Source organism: Balaenoptera acutorostrata, chromosome 9 (genome assembly GCF_949987535.1).
Source record: "Balaenoptera acutorostrata chromosome 9, mBalAcu1.1, whole genome shotgun sequence".
NCBI lineage: Eukaryota > Metazoa > Chordata > Mammalia > Artiodactyla > Balaenopteridae > Balaenoptera > Balaenoptera acutorostrata.
Window position 1 is genome coordinate 40,030,101 of NC_080072.1, and position 25,936 is coordinate 40,056,036.

At 51.5% G+C, this 25,936-nt stretch overlaps 1 protein-coding gene across 2 annotated transcripts in view; it reads left to right on the forward strand.

Moving 5' to 3' along the window:
* The window catches only part of USH1C (USH1 protein network component harmonin), a 52,541-nt gene that overhangs the window by 5,426 nt on the left and 21,179 nt on the right, over positions 1-25,936 (forward strand). The window contains exons 2-16 of one of the 2 annotated variants that reach the window (XM_007174856.3): positions 5,738-5,805; positions 7,226-7,369; positions 7,507-7,645; positions 11,379-11,487; positions 11,614-11,638; positions 11,832-11,889; positions 12,188-12,282; positions 14,040-14,124; positions 15,073-15,132; positions 15,293-15,349; positions 15,656-15,798; positions 16,867-16,932; positions 17,307-17,431; positions 21,714-21,763; positions 24,755-24,907. In XM_007174856.3, coding sequence (XP_007174918.2) covers positions 5,738-5,805; positions 7,226-7,369; positions 7,507-7,645; positions 11,379-11,487; positions 11,614-11,638; positions 11,832-11,889; positions 12,188-12,282; positions 14,040-14,124; positions 15,073-15,132; positions 15,293-15,349; positions 15,656-15,798; positions 16,867-16,932; positions 17,307-17,431; positions 21,714-21,763; positions 24,755-24,907 — 1,377 coding nt within the window. Of the gene's footprint in view, positions 1-5,737; positions 5,806-7,225; positions 7,370-7,506; positions 7,646-11,378; positions 11,488-11,613; positions 11,639-11,831; positions 11,890-12,187; positions 12,283-14,039; positions 14,125-15,072; positions 15,133-15,292; positions 15,350-15,655; positions 15,799-16,866; positions 16,933-17,306; positions 17,432-20,541; positions 20,616-21,713; positions 21,764-24,754; positions 24,908-25,936 lie in introns of both variants that reach the window. The other variant, XM_007174855.2, reaches the window with a different exon arrangement.

The window sequence follows — 25,936 nt, forward strand, 5'->3', positions numbered from 1 at the left end:
TGTGTCGGGACTAGATACAGATTAGTGAGAGACAGGCAGGTGAAGAAAGAAAGTCCGACACAGCTTGGTGAGTCCCATGGCAGAGGTGGGGACAAAGTGCCATCCCGTGCACAGAGAATGACAGGACAGGCTTTGTGGGGGAGCCTGAGGAAAGACTTGACCAAGGAGAGCTGGTATTCGAGGAGACTTGCAGGTGGAGGAAAAGCGCCAGAGAAGAAGTACTGCTGGTACCACCAGTACTAATAGCTAAGGTTTCACACCAGCCAGGGTCGCAGCAGGAAGCAGGTGGCTCATCCAAATGGGAAACTGAAGAGTTTTATGAAGGGACTGCATAAAGGGAAGGGCAGGGATGGCTGAGCTGACAAGGCGTGGTAACACAGTCTGGGAGGAGCAGCAGCTGGAGGCCAGGGGCTCCTGAAGGGGCAACGGAAGGGGGTTCCAGAACAAGGGAGAGTATGGCTGCAAGAGAGACGCCCAGTCAGACGCTCAGCTGGGGGCACCTGCCTCGTGGTGGTCCAGCATGGAGGGAGCCGGGGAATCAGAACCCTACTCCCTTTCTCCCCAGGCCCTCTCACCACCCCCTGGCTGAACACAGCAGGGAGCAGAGGGCAGTGGGCCTATGCAAATTTTCCTGGGACATAAAACCAGGTGGAGGAGGCTGGGTTGTGGGTCTGGAGGCAAAAAGGAAGAGATCCAGCACACATTTTAGAGCCCTTGAAATTTTGGAGCCCTGGGCACTGTCCTAAGTACTTCATATACATTCATTCATTTAATCCCCAGCACAGCCCCAGGAGGGCAAATGTCACCCAGTGGAACAACATGCATTATTTAATTTGCTTCTTGCTCTCTTTCTCCATCTTTGGCTGGGTGCATGCCTGGAGTTGAATTTGCATATGCTGAAGGTTGTGTGCTTCCCCTGTGCGGCTGTTCTGAAAGACCAGTCCATATGCAGGAAGGCGGGGAGATGAGGCTGGAGAGGGCTCAAGGCCAAAGCCAGAATTTGCCTCCACTGCCCCAGACACGGGGCCTGAACCTTATGAGGGGGGAGATGCACCTTCCCCGCTCACCATGCAGGCCAATAACACTGAGCCAGCTGAGCATCTGTCAGAGAATGCCCATGCTGGATGAAGGGGACCAGACACAAGGTGGGTGGGAATGGGGGATTGATGTGATAAAGAGACCCCCACACAGTTTTTGTAGATGGTGGCCTCCTTAAGGCTTCTGTGCCCATCATCAAGGGGGATCCGAGAAAAGGAAAACTTTCTAAATCTAGCTGCAGAAAGAAGACATGGTCTTGCACACAGTAAGTGCTCAGTAAACGTGTATTGGACAAATGCAAACAAGAAAGTTCTATCTGTAAGTGGATATCATGTGGTAGTTAGAAAACAAGCAGGGGTTTTGGAGCCAGCAGGCATCTCATCTCTCCCACTTCTCTGAGCCTCGATTTCCTCATCTGTCTAATGGGGATAATAATATCCATCCACTTACAGGGTTGTTGGGAGGTTAAAGATAATGCAAGTAAAGTTCTTCAGACTTGGTGGCCAGTCTGTAAGCAGAGTCTGTACTGAATGAGGGAGCCGGGCAAGAAGGGCCTCGGGCTGGGAGGCCCGTGAGGAGGCTCTGGGCTGGGCACGGTCAGGAAAGACTCTAGAAGAGGGGGCTTGGACTCCCCTTAAATGAAGGCAGGGGTCAGGTGGGAGGAGGGAGGGCAATCCCTCTTGCTTGGGTCTGGGACCTACTCTTTGTGAGCAGTGGGAACTGAGCTGAGAGGAGACAGATCCAGGAGGCTGTGTACTGAGGAGCGATGGGAAGGTGACTCGACTGGGTGGAGAGGAAGGAAGGAGGGCTCCAGTCTAAGGCAGAAGGAGTTCATTCGTCATTCAGCAGACACACTGAGCACTGTGCACCTGTGTGCATGGCACGGTGCTGTTGAAGACCTACTTTGTGCCAGGTGGGTTACAGGTACCTGAGCTCAAGGTTTCGGGAGAATGGTACAAAGGGCCCAAGGGCAGGGCTCCCTGAAGCTGATTCTTGGACTGGTGCTGGGCAGACCCTCCTGGGGAGTTTGCTTGAACCCAGATTCCAGGAGGAGGGGATACCATATACGTTTTTTAAATATTTGAAAAGTGAAATTTGAATTACAGTGGTGAGGTTACAGCACGTTTGGGCTTCTAGAGAAAGTTCCATGCTTCTCAGTTGTCTTTCTCGGTGCCTTTCAAAGCCCAGAGACTGAGGTGTGACTGTGTGTTTTCACTCGGGTGTGGTCAGAGAACAAAGCAGTGCTGTTATCCCTGAGTCTCTCTGGAGACATTCCCAGGTGGAGACTGGTCAGGGTCACGAGAGTACCACCATTTTGATTTATCACTTACATTGTACTTAAAGAGCATTCTACGTAAACCGGATACGTTTTCCCAGATATAATGCTATGTGGATAATTTTTTTAATGGACGAGTTGAATTTTTGGGGGTCGATGAAACATTCTGAGTGAGTATGGGAAGGTTCCAATATGTTGGGGGAAGGGTCTGTTCAGCTGCAGCCTGAGTCCCACTTGGGGAATGATGGAGATGACCCTGGAGGAGCAGGTAAGGGCAGAACTGAAGGCCAGGACTGGAGTGACCTAAGCGGTGAGAGTGGATGGGCATCAGGCTAAAGAGCTGAACTTTGCGGGCTGCCTCAGAAGGAGACTGGTAGGATGTGGTTTCTCAGTGAGGCCTCTAGATGCAGTGATCAGCATTGGAGGGCTGCCCACAAGGACCGGGAGCCTGGGACCCCCGGGAATAGGCTGTTTCCACAAAGAGCATCTCCAGGCGTGCTATGCTTGGCCCAGGAGGGCAGAAAAGCAGAACCCTAGACTCTAACATTGGAAATTGCCCTTGTCTTCCGTTCCCACTCTCCACCCAGTGCCTAATCGCTGTCTACCGAGGACAGTGCCTCACTTCTTACATTTAATGATGCAGCAGGAGGTATTTCTGCAAGGAGGGGTGGGAGAGAGCTTCAGTCTTAAGGCCTCAGTCAATAAGAGATTTCCCTCTCCTCTACTTTGTCTTATGTCACCACCCATGGCTGGAATTGAGCTAGAAGCCCTTTGGTTGGGCTCTCCTCGCTGCAATCAGAGCAGATGGGATTTTTATGCTTCCTTAGACAACAGAACATCTGCGGTTCCAAGAGTCATCCAAAAGATGTTGTGTTTTCTTTCTTGTTATGAACCAAACCCAAAGGGTTTTCTTAATAGAGTAGAGTGGTGGGGATTAGAGATAAGGGAGATCTTCTTTAGAGCAAAGCGTTTGAAATTTTGGCCTAAAGAGGCCCTGGAGTTTTTTTCTCTGGAAGGCCTGACTCACCCACGCAGTGGTGCCAGCAGGAAGAGCATAGGCTTTGGAATCAGAGAGACCAAGGTTCAAATCTTAGCTCTGTCTCTTATTAGCTGTGGGACCTTGAGTGAGATGGCTTAACCTCTCTGGTCTTCAGTTTCCTCATCTGCAAAATGGTGTGAGAACATCGGCCTTGTAGGGCTGGTGAGATAAGCAAATGGAATAAAGCCCGGAAAAGCTCCTGGTGCCATCCCATGATGCAAATATTATTTCCCTTCCCCTTCTGTTCCAGTGATTCCCTTTCTCCCATCTGATTGGGGATGTACCAAGAGGCAGGGGGATGGACAAATCCATTTGATGCTTATTTATTGACCACTTACTATGCATTAGGCACAAGAGATTTGGAACAAACAGACCTCATCTTTCCCTCATGGGGTTTTCTGTCTGATGAAGGAAACAGACCAATTCACAAAAAAGCAAGCCTTTAATTTCAAATTGTGACTGTTACGGTGAAGGAATTGAAGCATCTCTAGGGTGTGGGAGTGGGTTCTGTTTAGGTAGGTGAGCAGGGAGACCTCCCTGGGGAAGAGGCCAGCCATGCAGGGAAGAGGGGAATCAGTCCAGGCAGAGAGAACAGCACATGCGATGGCCCTGAGGCTAGAGCGAGTGTGGCCTGTGGGAAGCACTGAAAGGAGGCCCATGCAGCCAGTCAGGAGCTGAAGTTGGGCTTTGATAAGTTAAGGTAAGGAATTTGGATTTGAATTTTGTTTTGAGTACAATGAGAAGCTCTTAAGTACTCAAGTGATATGATCCAATTTATTTAAATATTTCTGGCCCCTGATCCTAGGGAAACTCAGAATTTTTCTCTGCTCAGACTCCTCTTCCACAGCCACATGTGGGCAGCCCAGGCCTATCTTGGCGCTGTTCCCCACCCCTCTCTTGCAGGCCTAGGCAGAGTAGGGAGAGAGAGTCCAGGCTGGGTCCTCATAGAGATGAGCTTTTGGAGGTACCCACTTCTGTGGTGTGTGTAAAAGCCCGGGCTACCACCTAAGATTCAGTACCACCCACTGTAGCTGATGCTTCTGTCCCCCATCTTCTGGCTAGCTGGGAGCCCCTGGCCTGGAGGAGAGGGGCAGTGAAGTAGGAGAAAGCAGCAGTACCCTTCTTGGAGCAGGTGGGATAAACTTCTGTAGCTGCTGAAGCCCAACTGTGAGTCAGTGAGTGCAGGGCAAGCCTCCTAGGTTATTCTCATCTTTAATGAAATGCTCAGCCTAATTCTAGAGGGAAGGGGGTACAGCTAGGTGGAGACAAGAAATCTGCATTCTGTACCCCTCCTGTTCAGCCCAGAAATCCCAAGGGCTGGGCCCAGTACGTCTTCTCTGTGTTGGGACAGACAGATTTCCCCCAACCTTCCAGAATCCTTAAGATACCCATAGAAAAAGGCAAAGATGCCCTGGCCCTCCTCTGAGGACCAATCAGGTGGGAGCTTGCAGCTTCCAGCAGCAGCTTCTCCCTCTGTGGGCTGAGGCCCTGGACCATGCTGTTGGGCCTGGAGGCTGAAGGAGGGAGGGACCCAAGGACCCCTTGAGCCTCCACCCTGCCCTCTTACTCAGTCCTGAGCTGAAGAGAGAGCTAAGGATATAGTGCACAGAGATTCACACTGAGCTGTCCCAGGGAGTGGAATCTGGGGCTCCTGGCCCACCAGCTCCCCAGGGATTGAGGTGCTAATGAAACAGCTCTTGACCCTGACCTTGGACTCCCAGCCATTGACGTCAATGAAGTTGAAATAATGTAACCCGATTCTCCCCTTGGGGTGGTGGGGGAGGCATACAGGGGCCTGGGAAGGGGAAGGAGTGACCAGAAGTCAGGGCCGACCCAGCTTAGGCCAGGACTGGACAAGGAGGAATTCAGCGGTCGGGTGCTCCCGGCGGGTGGGATGTGCTATCTGAGCGAGTGGCCTAAATCCTTTCTGAAAGCAGTTATCCGGCACTACAGCCACCATCAGGTAAGACAGTGGGCTTCTTGCAGAGCGGGGAGCTGACGTTGGTGTTGCCACACTGGACACAGGTGACATAGCCACGGAGGTGATCGGCAGCATGGCTGCCATGGGGGTGCATCGCTGTCACATGGGGGTTCACATGTATGATATCCGTGTGCATCCCCGTGTGCACACACATCACTCCACCTGGGGACGAGGCTCAGCCTGACCACATCGGATGCTTAGAGGTACTCTTGGAACCACATTGGGGTGGTCTGCACAGTCTGATGTGTTGGAGTCAGGGGGCCACCCTGGCTCTGGCTTCCTTCCTCTTCTCACAGCCCTGAGGAGATGTGGAGGAGGTCCCCCAGCAGGGGCCTCCCCTTCCCTGGGATCTGCTATCAGGGTGCTGGGCCTGGAGCTGTAATTCTGCCTTTGGGTTTTCCAGGTGGATTTTCTGATTGAAAATGATGCAGAAAAGGACTATCTCTACGATGTGTTGCGGATGTACCACCAGTAAGTGTACTGGGTCCAGCTCCTGCAGGCCACCCCGGGTACCTCTGTCTTCAGGGAATCCTGGGATGGATTGTTCTGAGACAGGAGGACCTCCCCCTTCTATCCTGGGGGGCTCAGGGAGGCTGATGCTCGGTGTTCCTGGGAATCAAATAGACACGCCATTCACTTGTCTCAGCAAATATTCACACAAATACACTGTGCATGCCTCTGTGCTAGGGGATAGGGGTACACGGATAAGCAAGACAGACTGGTTGCTGCCATCGAGTTGCTTACAGTCTGATGGGGGAGGCTGTCAAGTAGCCAGATGGGTTCAACAGAGTGTGATTGCTGGGATAGGACAGGAAATGCCAGCTGGTCCCAGTGCCAGCGTCAGATGTCTGTTATCGCTCACCCGCTTTTTGATTCATTCAGCAACATTTATAAGCTCCTGCCACTGGCCGGGCACCATGCAGAGTCTGGAAATGAATATCTACTTCCTTTCCTCAACTAACTTGTGGCTTAGTTGGGGGAGATGGACAGACACTAGCAACTAATACAAGTTCCAGTAAAATAACTGCTGAGTAGAGGTAAAAGCAGGAATGTAAAGAAAGGAGTTCTCAGTTCTCACTGTGGAGGGAGGATCAAGAAGGCTTGAGCTAGGTTTTTGAAGGGTAAGAAGGATTTTGCTGGGTGGAAATATCAGGGAAGGACATTCCAGGATGAGAGATCAACATTAGCAACGGTTTAGAGATGTGAAAGCACAGGTTGTGACTGGGAGGTGATGAGTGATCTGGGGGAGTAGAACTGGGACACACAGAGACCATAAGAGCCACCAGCCTGGGCAGTTCCACAGAAACAGGTCATGGAGGCCCTGAGTCTACTAGGAAGGATGGACTGTGTCCTCTGGGCAGTGGGGAGCCATCGAAGGGTTTTGAGAAGGGGAGCAATTTACATTTTAAGAAAAGATGGGCTGAGAGTGAGCCAGTCAGCTGGCAGCTGGAGAAGTGCTGGCCCCAGACGTTGAGGGTCTGAACGGTCTGAGGTGGAGGTTTGTGAGAGATAGTGTGAGGCTGCAGCTCAGAGCAGGAAACAAGGGGATGAGAGGGCTCACCGCCATCTCAGAGAGGTTTCCTGTCTGGAAGGATGCTGGGCTTCAGAACTAGGCAGAGCTGACTTTGAATCCTGGCTTGATTTCATCCGCAGGATAGGTTAACAACCCCTACTTCGATGGTTTCCTTGAGGTACTTACATGGGAGAACAAACTCTTCTGAGGCACCCGACCGATCGTTAGGGGCTCTGGGCTTTTCAGGAGCGTTCTCCTCAATTCCAAGGCCTGGGCCCAGTGGGTGGGGACCCAGCCCAGGGCTGCTTCCTCTGGGAATCCTTGGGTCTCAGAGGTCATGGCTAAGGGGGAGGCTTCAGGGTCCCTGTGTCTCTGCAGAACCATGGACGTGGCCGTGCTTGTGGGAGACCTGAAGCTGGTCATCAACGAGCCCAGCCGCCTGCCCCTGTTTGACGCCATCAGGCCTCTGATCCCACTGAAGCACCAGGTGGAGTACGACCAACTAACCCCCCGGCGCTCCAGGTGCGGAGGGAGCCACAGGCTGGAGGCAGGGGTGGGAGAGGTCACCCTGGGATGGACAGGGTCGCTCACGAGTGGATGGGGCAGCGCTGGCCATCAGGCCAGAGCTGGGCCGTCACCGGCCCCTCCTCCCATGGCAGGAAGCTGAAGGAGGTGCGTCTGGACCGGCTGCACCCCGAAGGCCTCGGCCTTAGCGTGCGTGGCGGCCTCGAGTTCGGCTGCGGGCTCTTCATCTCCCACCTCATCAAAGGCGGCCAGGCAGACAGCGTTGGGCTCCAGGTGAGTGCGCAGAGCTCGGGGGATGTGGGGACCAAGCCCTCAGGCTTCCTGCCTCCCCCTCATTCACTCACTAGGCTGTGTGGTGTAACGTGGTCACCTTGCCCTTCTGAGCCTTTGGGAGATGAAAAGGTGACATATCCTGACAGATTGTCCTCGGGCCTATAGAAGTCTGGCTGCAGGCACTTGCCTGTTTTCTTTTTTCAATTTTTATTGGAGTATAGTTGATTTACAATGTTATCTTAGTTTCAGGTGTACAGCAAAGTGAATCAGTTACACATATACATATATCCACTCTTTTTTAGGTTCTTTTCCCATATAGGCCATTATAGAGTATTGGGTAGAGTTCCCTGTGCTGTACAGTATGTCCTTATCTATTTTGTATATAGTAATGTGTTGCCTGTTTTCTTGAGTGGAGCTGAGAACCTGGCTCCCAGCTGCTGCTGCCCCTGCTGCACTGCACCCCACCTCCCTTATGTCTGAAGGAAGAGCATAATTATGTCCTGACACCTGAAGTTCTGGACACATAGCCTTCTCCCTGGAAGGGAAGAGGAAATACTGGCATAGTGCAGTGCTTCAGAGCATAGACTCTGGAGCTGGAATGTCCTGGCTTTGCTATTCATTAGCTGTGTGACTTTGGTGAAATTACTTAACCCCCTGCCTCAGTTTTCTCATCTGTAAAATGGGATGATGATAATACTACTTACCTCATCAGGTTGTTACACCAGAATAAATGAATTCATATTACAAAGTACTTGTATCAGTATCTGGCACATAAATGCTGTGTGTTAGTTTGCAGAAAACAACATGTATTTTACACTCCCAGAATATATATGATTTCTGTTTGTGTTTGCTTAAGGAAACACACACACAGACACACACACACACACACAATGAAAAGCAGTTACTTGTTGGAGGGGGAACTAGAGTGGATGGGGGATAAGGTGAGATTGAGTCTTTTAAGGCTACGTCTTTTAATATTATTTGGCTTTTGAATCATATGAATGTATTATTTTTTTCTAAATGTATTCTTTTTATTGAAGTATAGTTGATTTACAATGTTGTGTTAATTACTGCTGTACAGCAGAGTGACTCAGTTATAAACATATATACATTCTTTTTCATATTCTTTTCCATTATGGTTTATCACTGGATACTGAATATAGTTCCCTGTGCTATACCATAGGACCTTGTTGTTTATCCATTCTATATATACCAGTTATAGAATGCTGTGTGTTTGTTAAGCAAGCAGAGAGGGAGATTTAATAAACACCTATAATGTGCCAGGTAATATGCTGACAACCAGTTCTCACTGTATGCCTTGGCTTTATCATCCCCATTTTACAGAGTTGATAGAAGATCAGAGACTTGACTAGAGTCACACAACCAGTAAGTGACAAAGCCAGGATTTGAACCTGGGTTTCCTGACTGCCAAGTCCAGGGATCTCTCTTCAGCACCCCAGGGGCCCCTCCCTTGGGGTCGCCACACCTCAGTGTCTGGGCAGAGATGGGCAGACCTCCAGGTCTCGCTCCTGCCAGAGCCTAGAGGTGTGTTTTTATATGTCCAGACAGAAGAGGCCCTCCCACCCCCGCCCAGAGCTTCTAGCGTGTTTGTTACCAGCATCCCAATCTGGGCTGCCAAGCCAGGGGCTTCAGGGCCCCTGAAGGCTAATGGCACAAGACACCGTGGAGTGGGAGGTGGAAACTGGGAGCTGACAGACATTGCTTTGTTCTAAATCCCTGTCTCACGGCTCACTGGTAGCGTCTGAAATTTCAGCCCCTTCGTTATTCCTCTCCTGTGCCGCACATTTTCCAGCCCAGAAACACAGCCAGAGAAAAAACATAATGAGCTCTTCTCTTGGCGTCAGCTGAGCCCTCTTTTTTTTCCAGGGTGAGGTCTCCTCCTAGGACAAGCATTTCTCAACGATTCCTCCATGATTGGGGGCATCAGGGCATTTTAATGAAACTTAGACTTTTACCTTCCTGCCTGTTTCTCAGGCTTATGAATTATCAACCCTTTCTCGGGTTAACAGGCTCATCTCTCCTTTGTGCCGCTGTCCCTCAGATCGTCATTTCACTGTGGCCCTGGCACAAAGGGCCTTTTGCAGGGCTCCACGCGGGAGCGAGAGGGAGAGGAAAGCTAATCCTGCAAGCTGAGCCGGGGGTTGTGTGGGAATCATTCCACTGGGGTCCCGGGCAGGTTCCCTTTAGGAACAACACAGGGAGCTTCACTCAGAGCAGCTTGGGGAAAACATCTGCATCCATTCACCTGTCTGGGGGTGGTTCATGTTTCTGGGGAGATCGCATGTCTGAGCGTGGGGGAGGGGCACGTTCAGATACAGCCTGGCTCAACTGAAGGCCCCGCTGATTTGACCTATGAGGCTGGGCCCGGAGTCGGGGGCTTGGACCCAGCCCTGGGACTCCTCCATCTCTGCACTTGTCCCCCTACTGGAGTTATTTTAGATTTTTGTCCAAGTGTATCCTGTCTGAACCTACATCCTCTGCCCTGCACAACTTGCTGTATAGTCCAGGGCTAGAGAATAATTCTGTGTGCCTTGGTTGTCCCAGCTGTAAAATGGACAGAGTTATCCCTGCCTTTCGTATGGGACTTGAGGGCTCTGTCAGGTGGCAAGGATCCAGAGAGGACAGGACACAGGGAACTGCAGCCAAGCTTGGCCAGCTTCCCTTCTTTTCTGCTTCCAGACACCCAAGAGACAACACTTGTCTGTCAGGGAGCCCTGATGTCAAATCTCAGCAACACTGTTTACTAGCTGGATGACCTTGAGCAAGTCACCTCACCTCTCTGAGCCTCAGTTTCCTCATCTGATTAACAGACACGCAGAGTTGTTGTGAAGAACTGGTGCAAGGAGGCCGTCCAGCCATTCTCCTTCCATGAGAAGTCCCCAGAAACCTAGAGGGGTCTTTAGTGACCGCCCCCCCCACCCCCATGTCACCTCTTTGAGCCCCTTGCCAGACCGCTGAGAAGACTGGGGTCTGGGTCCAGGTGTGGAAGGGAAGTGTTCGGGTGACAATAGGGAGAAGGTGACTCTGGGGGGTGTTGTAAAGGGTAGGTCTGGTGAGGACCCCTCAGAGGCTATGTGCCCACCCAGCCCCCAGACCTCGCTGAGAGTCAAGCTGCGTCCCCTACACAGAGACCAACAAGTCTCTTTAGAGACCAACAAGTTGGTCTTCAGAGACCAACAAGTCTCTAAAGGGTCAGCATGTGTGGTGTGAGGTAGGCCGCCAGCTGACCTGCACTGGCCTCAGGCTGGAGAAGGTCGTCCACGATCCAGTCCCTGCTCTGTAGCTAATGACTGTGACTGTGGACAAAACATCACCTCCTGGGCCTCAGTTTCAACTGATGTCTGAGGATCCTTCCAGCCCTGTAGTTATTTAATGGGGAGCTTCAGGACTGATCCCCAGGGCCAAGGTGCTCAGAGGACAAAGGCCAGGGAAGAGCTGCTTGAATCTTGTTGGAGGGTCGCCCTTCGCCTGAATTCCAGAACCTGATGGTGCCCCAGTGGGTGGAAGGGACAGAGTGAGGGTACAGAATCCTGACTTCTCCTCCCAGCTCTGCTACCTGCTCTCTGTGCCCCTCGCCCCCATCTTGGTTCCCCCACCTGTAAAATGGGCAGAAAGACTCCTGGAGAGCAGGCCAGGAGTATCTGGCCATGAGCCTGCCCAGCTGCCCGATGCTTCCCTACCCTGGTGCGTCTTCTCTCTGTCTGTGGTTAAGGTAGGGGACGAGATTGTCCGGATCAATGGGTATTCCATCTCCTCCTGCACCCATGAGGAGGTCATCAACCTCATCCGCACCAAGAAGACTGTGTCCATCAAAGTGAGACGTGAGTGAGGCCAGAGCACGGGGGTGCTGACGGTGGGGCAGGGTGGGGCCCCTGGTGGTACCCAGCTTCTAGGGGAGGAAGGGAGGGCAGAGGAGCCATCCTAACCCCCATGCCTTTCTCCCGCAGACATCGGCCTGATCCCTGTGAAGAGGTGAGCAGGACCCTCCTCTGCAGGCAGACTCCTCCCTATGGGCTCAGGGTCCTGGAGTCAGCCTGGGGTCTGGCCAGCACTGCCCCTGGGCCAATGATGGTGGAGGCTTCACATGGGGAAGATTTGGATTTGGGGCCTGGTGCCTCAAACATCTCTCCCTAATGACCCCCCTTCTACTTTCCCCTCCCATCAGCTCTCCCGATGAGCCCCTCAAATGGCAGTATGTGGATCAGTTTGTGTCGGAATCTGGGGTAAGGGTCAGGACCGCCGGTGATGGGGGCTGGATGGGGTGGTCTTCAAGGAGGGGTAGCTGGTCCTGAAGGAAGGCCTGCTCTAGGGATGTGTTCTCAGGGGCTTCATATAGGCCCCCAGCACATCCAGAATGCCCCTGTGGGTGGTGGCCCAGCTGGTATAGACACACACTCCCAGGGACAAAACGGCAGTCGGGCTCATGTGGGGACAGCAATGCTCGCCCTGAAGGCCTTATGAGCACAAGAGGCCCCTTGCACAGTGCGGACACCCGGTGACCTTATCTTCTCCTTCCCTCAGGGTGGGCGGACCAGCCTGGGCTCCCCCAGCAGTCAGGAAAACAAGGAGAAGAAGGTCTTCATCAGCCTGGTGGGCTCCCGGGGCCTTGGCTGCAGGTGGGTGGCAGGTACGCCCTGGGGCTCACTCATGGCCAGCAGACCACAGTAGGTCCCTCACACCACTCCCCTTTCTCACTGCTGCTTCTGAGGAGACTTTTGTCCACTAGTGATGACACTTCTTGGTGCTTGATTTCCCCTCTGAGCTTCACAACAGCCCTGTAGGGCCAGAGGGACAGCTCTAACAGGCCCATTTTACAGAGGAGGAAACTGAGGCCCAAAGGCAGAGCCATGTTCCTTTGGTGGGCCCTCGAGTCATGCAAAAGGAGCCGGTCAAGCTGGTCATCTCTGTCACAGTTCCCTTCTCACTAATTACCTTGTGGCTTCCTTAGGAGGCAGCCAGGGAGTTGCAAACAGGCATTGGGTCTCATGGGGCATTCTTGTTAAGCACACAGGTACTGCAGTTAGAGATCTAGGTTCCAGGCCCTGCTGTGCCACCTATGAGCTCTAGAACCTTGGACTAGTTACTTAACCACCCTGACCCTCAGTTTCTTTTATTTATTTATTTGTTGGTTGGTTTTGGTTGCATCAGGTCTTAGTTGCGGCAGGTGGGCTCCTTAGTTGCAGCTCGCCAGCTCCTTAGTTGCGGCACGTGGGCTCCTTAGTTGTGGCATGCGAATTCTTAGTTGCGGCATGCATGTGGGATCTAGTTCCCTGACCAGGGATCAAACCCGCGCTCCCTGCATTGGGAGCACAGAGTCTTAACCACTGTGCCACCAGGGAAGTCCCCTCAGTTTCTTTCTCTATAAATCAGCAGTAATAGTCCCCATATCACAAGGCTGTTGTGAGGAAGAGTGAGATGACAGAATGAAGTACCAAGCTTAGTGCCTGGCAGGTAGTAAGCAGTTCGTAAATATTAGCTATTATTATTTGTCTTTTTTTTTTTTTTTTGACCGCACCACGAGGCTTGTGCGATCCTAGTTCCCCGACCAGAAATTGAATCTGGGACCTCGGCAGTGAAAGCGCAGAGTCCTAACCACTGGACCACCAGGGAATTCCCTAAGTTATTCTTCTTATTTCCATTCCATCACATTTATTCAACACTTTTCTGACAAGCATAAGTGATTAAAAAAAAAAGTCCCTCCTTTCTAAGACATTATAGCTTAATATAGAAGCCAACCACATAAATAGTTACAGTAGTGAGGGACTCTGTCATGGAGCTGCATTCTGGGTCAGGCATGGCAAATAAGTTTTCTACCCTGTGCTGTCTCTGATCAATTAGTGGTGGCTGCCCTGGAGTACTAGTTTGAAAAGAGCTTTAATGCTGTATCTAGGCATAGGTGGGAAAGAGTGTTGTGATTGATTAGCGATAGCTGCCACAGATCTGGGAGGGGAGATTAACAAACAGTACAAGTGCTATCCTTGCTGTAGGTGTTTAGGAGCACTGGGAAGGGAGCAACCAGCTTAGTCAGGGGATAGAATAAGGAGTTTGGTTAAAACCTTGTAGAGGAGATAACATTTGAGTGTGGAGGAATGCATAGGAAAATGCTAGAAAGAGAGAAGAAACAGCATATGCAATATGTTGGATGAGAGGTTGGGTAGGGGGAATTAGAAGTAGCTTTCTGTGGTTATTGCCACAGGGAAATGAGGCTGGACAGGTAGACAGAAGCTGAACAGGTAGATGACAGAGGGCTTGGGTACTGAGCTCATGCATGAGCTCATGCATGACCTGGACACACAGGCATAGGGGGCCGGTCATTGAAAATGAGCAAGCACTGAAGAGCAGAGGCTCACCTGATCTCCCGTCTCTCCCACAGCATTTCCAGCGGCCCCATCCAGAAACCCGGCATCTTCATCAGCCACGTGAAGCCTGGCTCCCTGTCTGCTGAGGTGGGGTTGGAGGTGAGTGACCCTGGGCCTGCCCCTGTGGGGCCCCTGTGGGGTGCAGGGTCAGACTGTGACCACACAGGGATGGAGCATGTGCTTTCCCACACAGCGCTCTCTCAACACTCACTGGCTGATGATTCCTACTAACCCCCAAAGGGAAGGCTTCACAGAGGGGGTGACATTTGAGCCTTTCTACAGCCCTTCTCCAGCTCTGAGAGCCTTTGGTCCTGAGCTTGGGATGTAGTAATAATAATCAGAATTGACATTCATTGAGCGTTAACTGGATTGGACATTGTTCTAAGCCCTTTAAAATGTATGAGAACTCTGAAAATTAGGTACTATGGTTAGCCTCATTTTACAGATGAGAAAACTGAGAGCCAGAGAAAGATCTTTCCAAGATCATGTACCTAGAATGGCAGGGCTGGGATTTAAACCTAGGTGGTCTGATTCCAGAGCTAGAACTCTTAACCTCTTCTTTGGACAAGTTATTTCCTCTTTCTGTGCTTCAGTTTCCTATCCTGTAAAATGGGGGTACTAGCCTTCCTTCTGGGGTCATTGTGTAGATTAAATGTATTAATACATATGCTTAGAACTGTGTCTGGTACAAACTGAGGGATCGATTAATGTTAGCTATTATACTAATTATTATTATGACTCCACTCAGAATCTACTATATGAGAAGCTTAAAGGCTCCTATGTCTACAAACTGAGTTTTTAAAGCAAATGTCATAAATTCAGCCAAAGTAATGAACTTCTAAAGGTGTAATATTTGACAACTGATAAAAGAGATATGGGGTGGAGGAGCCCTGGGAGGACCCCACTGGAACTCTGCTCTTTCGGAAGAGTTGAGGTACAGCTACTTGAAGACCCAACGTCTGATGCTGGCCTCCAGGGGGAGCTCTTCCAACAGACTGAGTGTACAGATAATACAAACATGCCGATCCCTCTCCATTTCTCCACCAGACAGGGGACCAGATTGTCGAAGTCAATGGCATCGACTTCTCCAACCTGGACCACAAGGAGGTGAGATGTGGGTTTTTCACCTTGTGGCTGTGATCCTCTCTGCTGTCCTCTTCTCACCTACCTCCCCCTTGCCGCAGTGTCTGAAACCTTCTGTGCTCTCCAGAGGCCTCAACTACTCTGATCTGTCAGGTCTCAGCTGACTATCTGCCTGTCCCCACAGGCCGTGAACGTGCTGAAGAGTAGCCGCAGCCTGACCATCTCCATCGTAGCTGGAGCGGTAAGTCCAGAACGAGCTGGTGGGGGCCCCATGACCCCTGACCTGCAGCCCAGCTGCTCAGACCCCTGATCTCTGCCACACACTCCTGGGAAAGGCCAAGGGCTCTCCTTCCCTGAAGCTCTGATAGCAGCTGGGGAGGATTTCTGCCCAGCCAGAAGCTTGGGTCAGACAGAGCAGGAGGCACAATGCCTGACATGGGGGGGCCACGGAGATGAGAAGGCAACCCAAATCTTGGCCCTCAAACTCTGGCAGTGGACTCCTAGGTTCCCAGGGGACTGAGCAAGCGGCCCATTTTCTCCCCATGAGGGCCGGGAGCTGTTCATGACAGACCGGGAGCGGCTGGCAGAGGTCCGGCAGCGCGAGCTGCAGCGACAGGAGCTTCTGATGCAGAAGCGGCTGGCGATGGAATCCAACAAGATCCTCCAGGAGCAGCAGGAGATGGAGCGGCAGTGAGTGTGGCCAGCCAGGATGCCCTGCTTTCCCCCACCCCAGACCACTGTACCATCCCACCCGCCTTTCTTCCTGCCCACTGCATCCTGAGCTGACTTTATTCTCTCCCCCGAGGCCTGTCTTCAGACCAGATGGGCTCAGTGATGCTCAGTGGAAGCATCCCCTGCCTCCAGACCACGAGGCTCCTCCCTCCTTGCCAAGGAAAGCCCTAGATTTCCAAGACCCAGGAATATGGAAAATGAGGGTGCTACTAGTAATAACTAACATTTGTCAAGTACCAACCACGTGGCTGGCATTGTATTAGGGCCTTGTTTATGTTCCTCAACTGAATTCCCATAAGAGCCCTGGGAGATAGATGGTATTAACCCATTTTATAGGTGAGGAGAGTGAGACTGAGAGAGGTTACACCACTTCCACTTGTGTACAAAGTCAGACATGGCTAAGCTGTGGAATTCATACCCAGGCAGTTTGGCTGCCCCATCTATGGTAATAAGAACTACCCCCCCCACCAACCCCAGAGTGGCTGGGATGATGACTGAGAGAATTCACAAGTCAAAAACTATTGTCAAAATCCCAATCCAGATACATTCTATGAGCGTAATAAGAATTTGGGAAAGGAAAGTGGACAGGATCTTTCCATCTCTTGCATCACAGAATTTGCCTGAAGAACCACCCTGGGTGGTACCTCTGCCCATTACCCTGGCCTTGCTTAGCAGCCCCGGCTTTGCCCCTGGGGTCTGGGGCCCTCCTCTGGGAGGACCTCACTCAGTCAGTCACTTTATGCTGGTGTTTAGAGGTAGCTGCATGGCATGTGGCCTGCACTGAACTGCCTCCAGTCTCCTGCAGTGCAGAATCTCTGCTCAGCAGTGCCAGACGAAACCACACAAGAGCACAAGATCCAGACTTTTTTGGACCCTCTTTCCCAGCATCCAAATTTGGTCCAGGCATCCTTGGAAAGGAGCCTGGAAGAAATATTTAAAACTTTTCTCAAATCAGAGATTAGCTGCAAGGAAGAGTTAACTTCTCTTACATAGACTCCAACATGCCAACTTGCATTTGTGTTTCAGAAGGAAAAAGGAAATTGCCCAGAAGGCAGCAGAGGAAAATGAGAGATACCGGAAGGAGATGGAACAGTGAGTGCCTTGGCCCCATGTGTCTGCACACACATGTCTGTGCGTGGACATGAGTGTACTCGCAGGAGTGCGGCCCCAGAGGCCACCTCCAGGCCCAGTTTACCTGGCCCTCTTGCCCCCTGGTGGACCGTCCTTTATTTGTAGTCATTCCATAATCCTAGTAAAACCCATCATATTAGGGTAACTGGAACACAGTCTTGTAACTGCCAGGGTGGCATTCACACCTGATTTAGAATACAAGTGCCAGGGACTCGTTTTCGTCACAGCTAGAACCACGTGGCTTCTCCCCAGGCTGGTTGGCATTCCCCAATAGGCAGAAGGCAGGCCTGTGAAGGTTCTGACTCCAGTCACAGGCGTGGGGGGTCTTATTTCAGGATCGTGGAGGAGGAAGAGAAGTTTAAGAAGCAGTGGGAAGAAGACTGGGGCTCAAAGGAACAGCTCCTGTCGCCTAAAACCATCACCGCCGAGGTGCACCCAGTACCCCTTCGCAAGCCAAAGTGTATGTATCATGTGCCGGGGGGGAGGGGGCTTCCTTCTGGGGCCTGGGGGTGTCTAGACAAAGACAGAGGTCTCCCTCCACTCACCACTACCTGCCCAGGTGAATAGGCCATGGCTCTGTCTTCATGGAGGGCAGCCAAGTGCCAGGTGCTGTCTGCCAGGGCATTGGGATGGGTGGGATCTGCCTGCCCTCCTTGTCCTGGGGGCCTGCTGCCAGGCTCTCCCCCATGACACAGACTCAGGCATGTGCCCTTGGACTTCTGAAGAGGGGCTGGAGAGCTGTGGCAAAAGCAAACTGCTGATGGGATTATCATCCTAGTATGTCAGGTGTTGTGTCCTCCTCTTGCCTGGTTCTGAATTGGGGCTGGGGTAAAACAGCAGCAAGAAAGAGGGGAAGGGGCTCACGTGAGAGAAGGACTCTGGTGGTCCAAGGCTGATGAGCAACTGTGGGAGGAGCTTACCGAAGTGCCCCTACCACCTGCATCCCTGACTGTGGACTGCAGTCACGCCACTCCGAGGGTGGAGTCGGGGAGAGAACTGTGTGACCCTCCCAGGCACCAAACTGCGACCATCCTTGGGCCTCAGCAACCTCTGCCCTTCCCATCTCCTTTCTTCCTCTGTCCTGCGTTCCCATGTCCACTTGCAGTCCAGACCCCCACCACCTGCTCCCCTGTCCACCTGCTCTCCACGCCAACTCCCAGGATGTCATGTCTCTTCAAGGGGCAGCTCACACCACCAGGGCAGAGTGGGGGGCTCAGTCTCAGTGCTTCTTCAGTGGGGTAGTGGTGGGGAGCCGGGAGCCAGGCAGCTTGGGGGCCGTGGCAATCACAGGTCCAGGATGCCTGGTTGGGCCTTTACTCTGACTTTACAGCTGTTTCGATTTGTACTTGACACAAGGCAGATTCTACTCCAGCTGACTGTGCTCAGCCGACCTGGGACCCTCCAGATATGAGGCAAATCTGCACCCAAGAACCAAGGTTCCCCCACTTCCCCTGTGCAGCAGCCATTTGGGATCCTGTGATGGGGTCTGGACAGCTTTGGCCCCAACTTTGAATCATACTCGAGCCCTAGAGGGACATCAACTTGCCAACCCAGGCCACTTGGGTCAACAAGAGGCGCAGGGCATCTGGATGGTTCCATGTCACCCCTCCCTGGTGCAGGGCGAACACCTCCCAGCACATTTCTTGCTGGCACCGGGGCAGTGTCATCTCGGGTCCTCTCCCAAGGACAAAGCACTCTCTCATCAGCTGCCCCCATGACATTCGGTATGAGTTGAGGATGTGGCCAGAGCTAAATTCCCGGCGAATAATCTGTGCTTTAGACAAGTAGCTAATTTGCTCTTTGGAGTGAAATAGGAGCTTCCAAAGGAGAGAAATCGATTTTAATTGCTTCTCATGAAAGTAATCCTAGTCAATTTAGTACCTTCCTAGAAATTCGGTCTTGGCTTCAAAGCAAACACACCCTCTCAGGAACTGTAAAAAATAAAAACCCGTTCTCTAGCTATTTATTCAGTGCTTTTAGACCAAATCAAGCTTCTTGAATAAAAGGAGCAAAAACTTTCCCTTTGCTCGAGATATAAATGTTTTCTAAGGGAACAGGCGGAAGCAAGTGATTGAGGACCAGGCTCTGCCGGCCTGAGCTGAGGCAGCCAGGCCACCTCCATCCATTTCCATTTGCGTCGGCAGTTTAATTTTACTTCGGAGATTAGTCAGGAAGTGTAGGAAGGCCTCTGAGCCAGCTCAATTTCCCACCTTTTCCCCGTTCCTGGGAGGCTGGAATGGTCTCTGCCGTTTAGGGCTGACAGGACCAGGCTGCAGCCAGCCCCTCCCTGACCACTCTTCAATTTGGGGGTCCAGTCAGCTGACAGGTTCTACCCGACTCAGGTGTCTGTGCCTGTGTGGAGCCAGCATTTTTGAACAGACAGGAAAAGAGTGTGAAGCATCTCTTGCCTGGAAAATGAAGCCACTCATCCTAATGATCAGGGTGGGACTGCCTGCTCCCCTCCCCACCCGCTTCCCAGGGGCTCCGCCTGCCTACCCATGACCGACCTAGCAGAACCCCAACATTGCACTGAGCCCTCAAAGCCAGGACGTACAGTCACAGGGGCCCCAGAATAGCTTTCCTTAGCAAAAGCAAAAGGGGGCAGAGGGGTAATTAAGGTTCCCAGAGCTGGAAGGAGGCTTGAAAGATAAGTTTAAATAAGAGCTTTCCAGCCTTCTCATCAAGGACCCCATCTATTAGCCCCCAATCCCATTAGACCCCATGGTTTGGAAGTTGAGTTTTTTCCTACCACACTACTAAGTAATCATTTGTGTATTCACTGTTTTATTAAGTAGTCCCTCTTGTTAGCAAGAAAGCATCAATGTTCCATTGTTGAGTAAATATAAACTGAGCCAAAAGCAAAGGAACTTACGTATAGCCTTTTCATAGGTTAATAGGCCAGCTCTTCTAATTAATATTTTGAAATATTGATAAGCAGCTTGTAGGAGATTCAAACACTACTTTCCAGGGCCCCAGGGAGGCCAGAGTCCAGGTTAGAAATCACTGGAAAGGACAGTTTGCTATTCTCCACGTTAGGTCAGAATTCATGTCTTTCTAAGCACACGTGTCCCTTTTACCCCTTGGGATCTCCTCATCTCCTCAGGATCCCAGACTTCCATCTGCTGCCCACACACACAGTTCTGACATCCCCTGGGGACCCAGAGCTCCAAGGGTGATGAGAAGAAGCTAGGAGGATCTGTTTCCCATTGCAAGCCCTTGGCATCAAACGTGTATAATACTCAGATATTCCTGTCATCAGTACTGCACCTCCTGTTTCAACCAAACACCCTGCAAAATGGTTCTCATGCTGCTGTCAGATCAGAGGCCCCTGTTGTGAGCCCATTTTACAGATGGAGAAATGAGAACTACCAAGGTTGAAAGCACTGCAGGCACCATCCTAGAGCAAGAAACCTTTGCTCTGGGTTCCTGAGCCCTGTTCTTGCCCCTGACCTCCCAGCTCTCCCATGGAGTAAGCTGGTCACAGGCCCCCAGGCACCCCCAAGCTCCTCTGGCCTCTTGATCTCCCAAGTCTTTCTTGGTTCACCAGCTTCCTCCTCTTTTCCCGGGTAGATGAGCTGGGAGTGGACCCCGAGTTTGACCCGGCAGATGACCTGGACGGAGGCACGGAAAAGCAGGGAGAGCAGGTTTGCGGCCCCCGCTTCGCTCCCTAGCCTTGCTGCTCTGTTTGCCCTGCCCGCCTCCTCCTGCCAGCCCTGCAGATACCCAGCTCTGAGGGGCCAATATGTGGTAGGGACTCCTGGAGTCCGGGAAGCTCCTCCAAGCCCCGGCTTGGTCCAAGCACTGCCTACAATACCTTAAGGACAAGACTCACGGCCAGGCTGCAATGTCAGCTGGAACTGCTGGCTCAAATATTTAATACTACCCACGCCTAAGTTCTTCCTCTGCTGCTCTGGCCTCTCCCCCAAGACTCCCTAGACCTCCCCAACATCCAGCAACTAAGAGGGTAGTGCCGGGTCTAGCAGGGGGCTTTCTAGATCCTGTTCCAGAGCTCAGGCTGGTCAAGGGTGGGTAATTAAGCCATCACTTCTGGCCAGGGAGCTTCAGCCTTGAGGTATTAGCCCATCCGTCATGCTGTTGCCTGGGGAAGACAGGGGGCTGGTGATCTGGCCTGGGTGGGGATGTGCTTTTCTGTGGGCAGATCTCCTGCCCACTGCTGCCTGAGTGTCCTTCCCTGAGCTGACCCTGCCAGGGCCTTCTCTTTCGACGTTGAAAGCAGAGGACGTGGCCTGCTCTGTGAGACAAGACAGTTTTGTTCTGTCTGACAGTCGTTCTAGGCAGATACCCAGGCTCCCTTTTGTTTCGGGTTGTTTCTTGGATGGAGGAACCTGACGCCAGTCAGGAGAGGCCTTGTTCAATGGGGCTTTGTGTTTGCAGACTGTGGCTGTGATGGGGAAAAGCTCATCCTTCTACAAGGGGCTTTCTCTTTGACTTTGGCACTGACTTCTGAAGCCAGTGTCCTGGGAGAGGCAGCTGACAGTGGCCCGGGGCCTGGGAATCGGGCCCTTTCTCAGGTGGTCTTGGGCCTGCTTTACAACCAGGTGAGGCCAGGTAAGTGGAGAGTCAGACAGAGGGTGCGGTTCTGCTGTTGAATTTGCTGAGGCTGCTCTTCATCTCACAAAGCCGCGAGTTCCTTGGGAACCCAACTCCTCCTGGCTGCTGCCCATGGACGCTCTGGCTGAGCTGAACTGCATCTCATCGCTTTGTTCTCTGTGTTCTTATAGCCTTTGGATGGTTTTATCGCTACGATGGCAAATTCCCAACCATCCGGAAGGTAGGCCAGGACTGAGTGCTGTTTGCTGCTGAGTTTGCCATTGGTTTTGACCTTTTCCAAACATTGTTTCTTCTCCTGTCGCCTCTCAACAGTGTGACCGCCTGTTCACTGGGGGGGCTAACCCTGTCTGTGCCTCTCTGTCAGACTGATGGCAGATGGCAGGGCGCTGTCACAGCGGCATCGTGGGGGAGGTATTCACGGGCTGAGACCTGCCTAGGTACCATCAGGCACTGCTGGGTCGGCACCAGCTCCACTGGGCACGGGACAGGGCAAAGCCATGGCAGGAAACTTCTGCTTTGTTTCTCTGTCAAGTAGAACCAGAGGACAAGACCAGAAGCCAAGGTCAGACAGAGTGAAAAATCAAGTTGGGTGCAGGTTATGAGACACGCACATGTACACACACACACAGAGGATTTTATTTGAAAAAATAATAAAAGGAGATGTACAGGTAAATTCTTTTCCAGGCACTAATAACTAGATAAATGTAAAAGAACTAGCGTCTCCTCCACACACACCTCCCATCAGAAATCATGTCACTCGAAAATCGCTGTTGGTGAAGAGGAAAGCTTATTTTCCTCTATTCTTTAGTCCAGTCATTCCAGAAATAGCTGGTATTTTGGTTTCATTTCATTTCCAAAAGAGAGAAAAATTGCATCTAGGTAGAAGCAAGAGCACATCCACCCCATCTGCCTCTCCTCTCAGTCTGGACCAGAAGGAATATTTGCCATGAATTTAACTGACAGCTAAAGGACAACAGAATCATGTCCCTCATTCTGGCTCTGAAAATCCATTGACATTTTTTCTGGAGTCATGTGAGATGCTTTGTCTCCCAGCAGCTGGAACGAAGTCCCCAGATAATACAAGTGGCCCTCTATGGCCGTGATCAGCAATGCACAAAATTCCCCTTATCTGAAAAGATAACTATTCAGTGACTTCTTGAGCCCTGTGGGTCTCAAGGTGCCCAGGCCTGTGACCTCACAAAGTCCATTTCAGCACCTGAAGGATTCATAGTTCTGACTGAATCCTTTCCCCAGGACTGCTTGAGTAAATAACGCAGACCAACCCTACTTGTAGGAGCCCGCCATCTGGCAGGGCAGGCAGATTCACACACAGCTAAGTAACATGTATGGAGAAGGCTAGTGTGCGATCAGTAGGCAATGCTATGGGGCAGCTTGCCTTTCTGCATCAGTAAGCAGGTGCTCTTTTCTTGGAGATGGGACAGAAACTGTCATATCTGCCTGCCCCACCCAGGAGCCCTAGCTCTAAAATCTTTAACACTGGTGGTTTTTTTTAAACCAGTAGAATGGCCATGCCTATTATGATGGTCCCTGTGAGAGGCCATGCCCTTAGTCTAGCAAGCTGCCATTGGGTAGAATGTTTCTGGCTCCTCTTGGGGAATTGTCTGAATTGATAATATGATAGTAGGGATTCATCTATCAACTGAGCTGAGAGTCTAGTGAACAGGGTAGGAAGGAATCAAGCAGAACTCTGAAATAGTGAAAACCATTTTCTCAAGTGGCTCACAGACTGCTCTGGGGGTGAGTCCCCATATCCTAGATGGGGGACCATCTCCAAAGCACCTGCGCACAGAGGTGGGGGTAGTCTTTAGGAGGGGAGGCAGAATGACTCGGTCACGTGTCCATAATGACCCATCATGCCCCTCCAGCTGTGGACAAAGTTGTGTATCCATTGCTGGGAAACTCAATTCCTCCTTCCTGGCCTTGGACGCTGGGATGATTCAGGAATTCTGAGAGCAGGCCCCAGGAAGGCTTGTGGGTTTGGGGGTGAGCTCAGTGAATGTGCAAGCTTCCTCCTTCCCCAGAGTGTTGACTCTCTCTGCTGGCCCCTGTCCTCCATGCTGTGTGATGGGGTCTGACGCTCCCTCCTGCCATGCTCCATTGCCCCCAGCTCATCAGAGCACCGTGGGGAAACTCGGGTCCAAACTCTGGCACCACCACTTACTAGATGTTTGACGTCCAGCAAGGGACTTCACCTCCCTGAACCTCGGCTCTTTCATCAGAGGGGGGATGATACCTACTTATGAGATAATCAACTTTTAATACCTTGGCACATAGGCAGTCCGTAAATCTTAATTCTCTTCATTCCTTACTCCTTGGCTTCCCTGCAAGCCCATGGGAGAAGCAACCAGGAAAGCAGATGTTGTGGTCTAATTCAAACAGGAAAAAGAAGTCTGTTTGCCCTGCATCTCCTTCCCCCAGTCCTCTTCAACCCTGATGGCCAGTGAAGAGCAGTTAGGCCATCCTCCCTACCTTCTCCTGCCCACCATCTCCCAGTCCTGTAATTTCTGTCTAGTCCTCAGTTCAGGAGCCTAGTTCAGAGGGAACAGTGGATTTGGACTCTCCAGGATGAAGTGGTCTGGAGTTTAAGCATCAGGACAAAATCTGATGTCCCTGGCTCTGGGCTCCCAGGTCGGAGGCTGACACCCTTCTCCTCTAGCTCAGGACAGGGGATCTGTCCCAGATTTTCTCTAGAATCTACCAGGATGCACCTGTGGTGTCTGAACATCCAGTGGTTGGAGAAGGCATATGCCCAGATACTAAGAAGTAAATACAGTGCTTTTTAAAATACAGCACTTTGAAGCTCACGAAGCTCTTTCATAGATGTTATTTCATTGGCTCTGAATGGCAAACCTGTGGGGTAGGTATTTCCCCCATTTTGGAGATGAGATAAACCAGGCCCAGAGAGGTTAAGGAACTTAACTAAGGTCACACAGCTTGTTAGTGAACTAGTAAGCCAGTTCTTCTGGCTGGCACACGGAAATGTGTCTCACTCTGTGATGGGTAGAAGCGTCCTGCCTGTCCTAAACCTTAAGTCCAATGCCCAGTGTGGTGGGGCAGAGCTAGGGGAGGGGCTCACCATGGGGTGGTTGCCTGCTGTTGTCTGAAGACTGAATGCCTTGTTTGCTGTGCTGTGCCAGTGTCAACACTACCTTGTAACCCTTGTCATATAAACAATGCCACATCTGCTCAGAAAGGAAAGGATAAGAAGAAAGCCAAGTATGATAGCCTTCAGGAGTTGAGAAAGAATAAGAAGGAACTGGAATTTGAGCAAAAGCTTTACAAAGAGAAAGAGGAAATGCTAGAGAAGGAAAAGCAACTGAAGATCAACCGGCTGGCCCAGGAGGTATGTGTCCTTCTCCCAGGCCAGGTGAGCATCCCTGGGACAGTTCGGTTGGTCCCCACCACGCTCTCAGGGAACCAGATGGAGTTGCTCTTCCCAAATGCAGTCCAAGGATGGAGTGAGCCTGGCCCCCTCCCCAGGCTGGAGAGTGACATCTTCCTACCTACCCAGAGTCGTCTGAGACTAGCTCCTGGCTTAGTGTATGTTTGGGATCGAGACGGGCCCCCTTGCTCAGGGGCTGGCCTCTCTACCCAGATTGTAGGTCTCGGGTTAGCCTCTACACATGTGGCTACAGATTTGAGTCTGTCCTCTACTCCCACCATCCCCAACCAGAGTATGAGCCCAAGGCTAGGCCGCTCCACCCTCCGTGTGGCTGTGAGGCTGCCCTCCCTGCTCAGGGTTTGAGTCGGAGGCTAACCCTCTTCAGCTGTAGATCTGAAGTTAGCCTTCTACCCACCTGTCATTAGATCTGGGTCAGTTTGACACCCCCCTCCCCAACCCAGGTTATGAATCCAAGACCCGTTTTCCCCAATCTGCCTTGTGTCTGAGGGTATGGGTCTGAAGCTAACCCCTTTAGGCAGGTGGGGTGTCTTGAGGTTATCCCCCAATTAATCAGGCTATGAGTTTGAGGCTGCTCCCATCAACATGAACTGTGTCTGAGGCTAGACCTCTTCAACCCAGGAATATATCTAAGGCTGTCCCCTTCAAGACATGTCAAAAGTAGTCTTCCAGCATAAGTAATTCCTATCTCCTAGGTAACTCCCTAGCTGTTGGAGAGATTCCTGGTTTCGCTTCTCTTTAATGCTTCCATGAATCAGAATGCCAAACTGATTAGATTACAAATCCAGAGAAGTCCTGAAAAATGTGAAGTGCATTAGCTCTCTCATTAGGAGCAAATTAGCTAAAAAATTAAAGATAAAATTGAGCTTGTGCTCCTGAGGACAAGGCGGCCTGGAGGGGGGATGAAAAAGAGTACAATTGAACTCTTGGAAGGTGCTGAGAGCCTATAAAAGGACCATACTTGGAGAATCA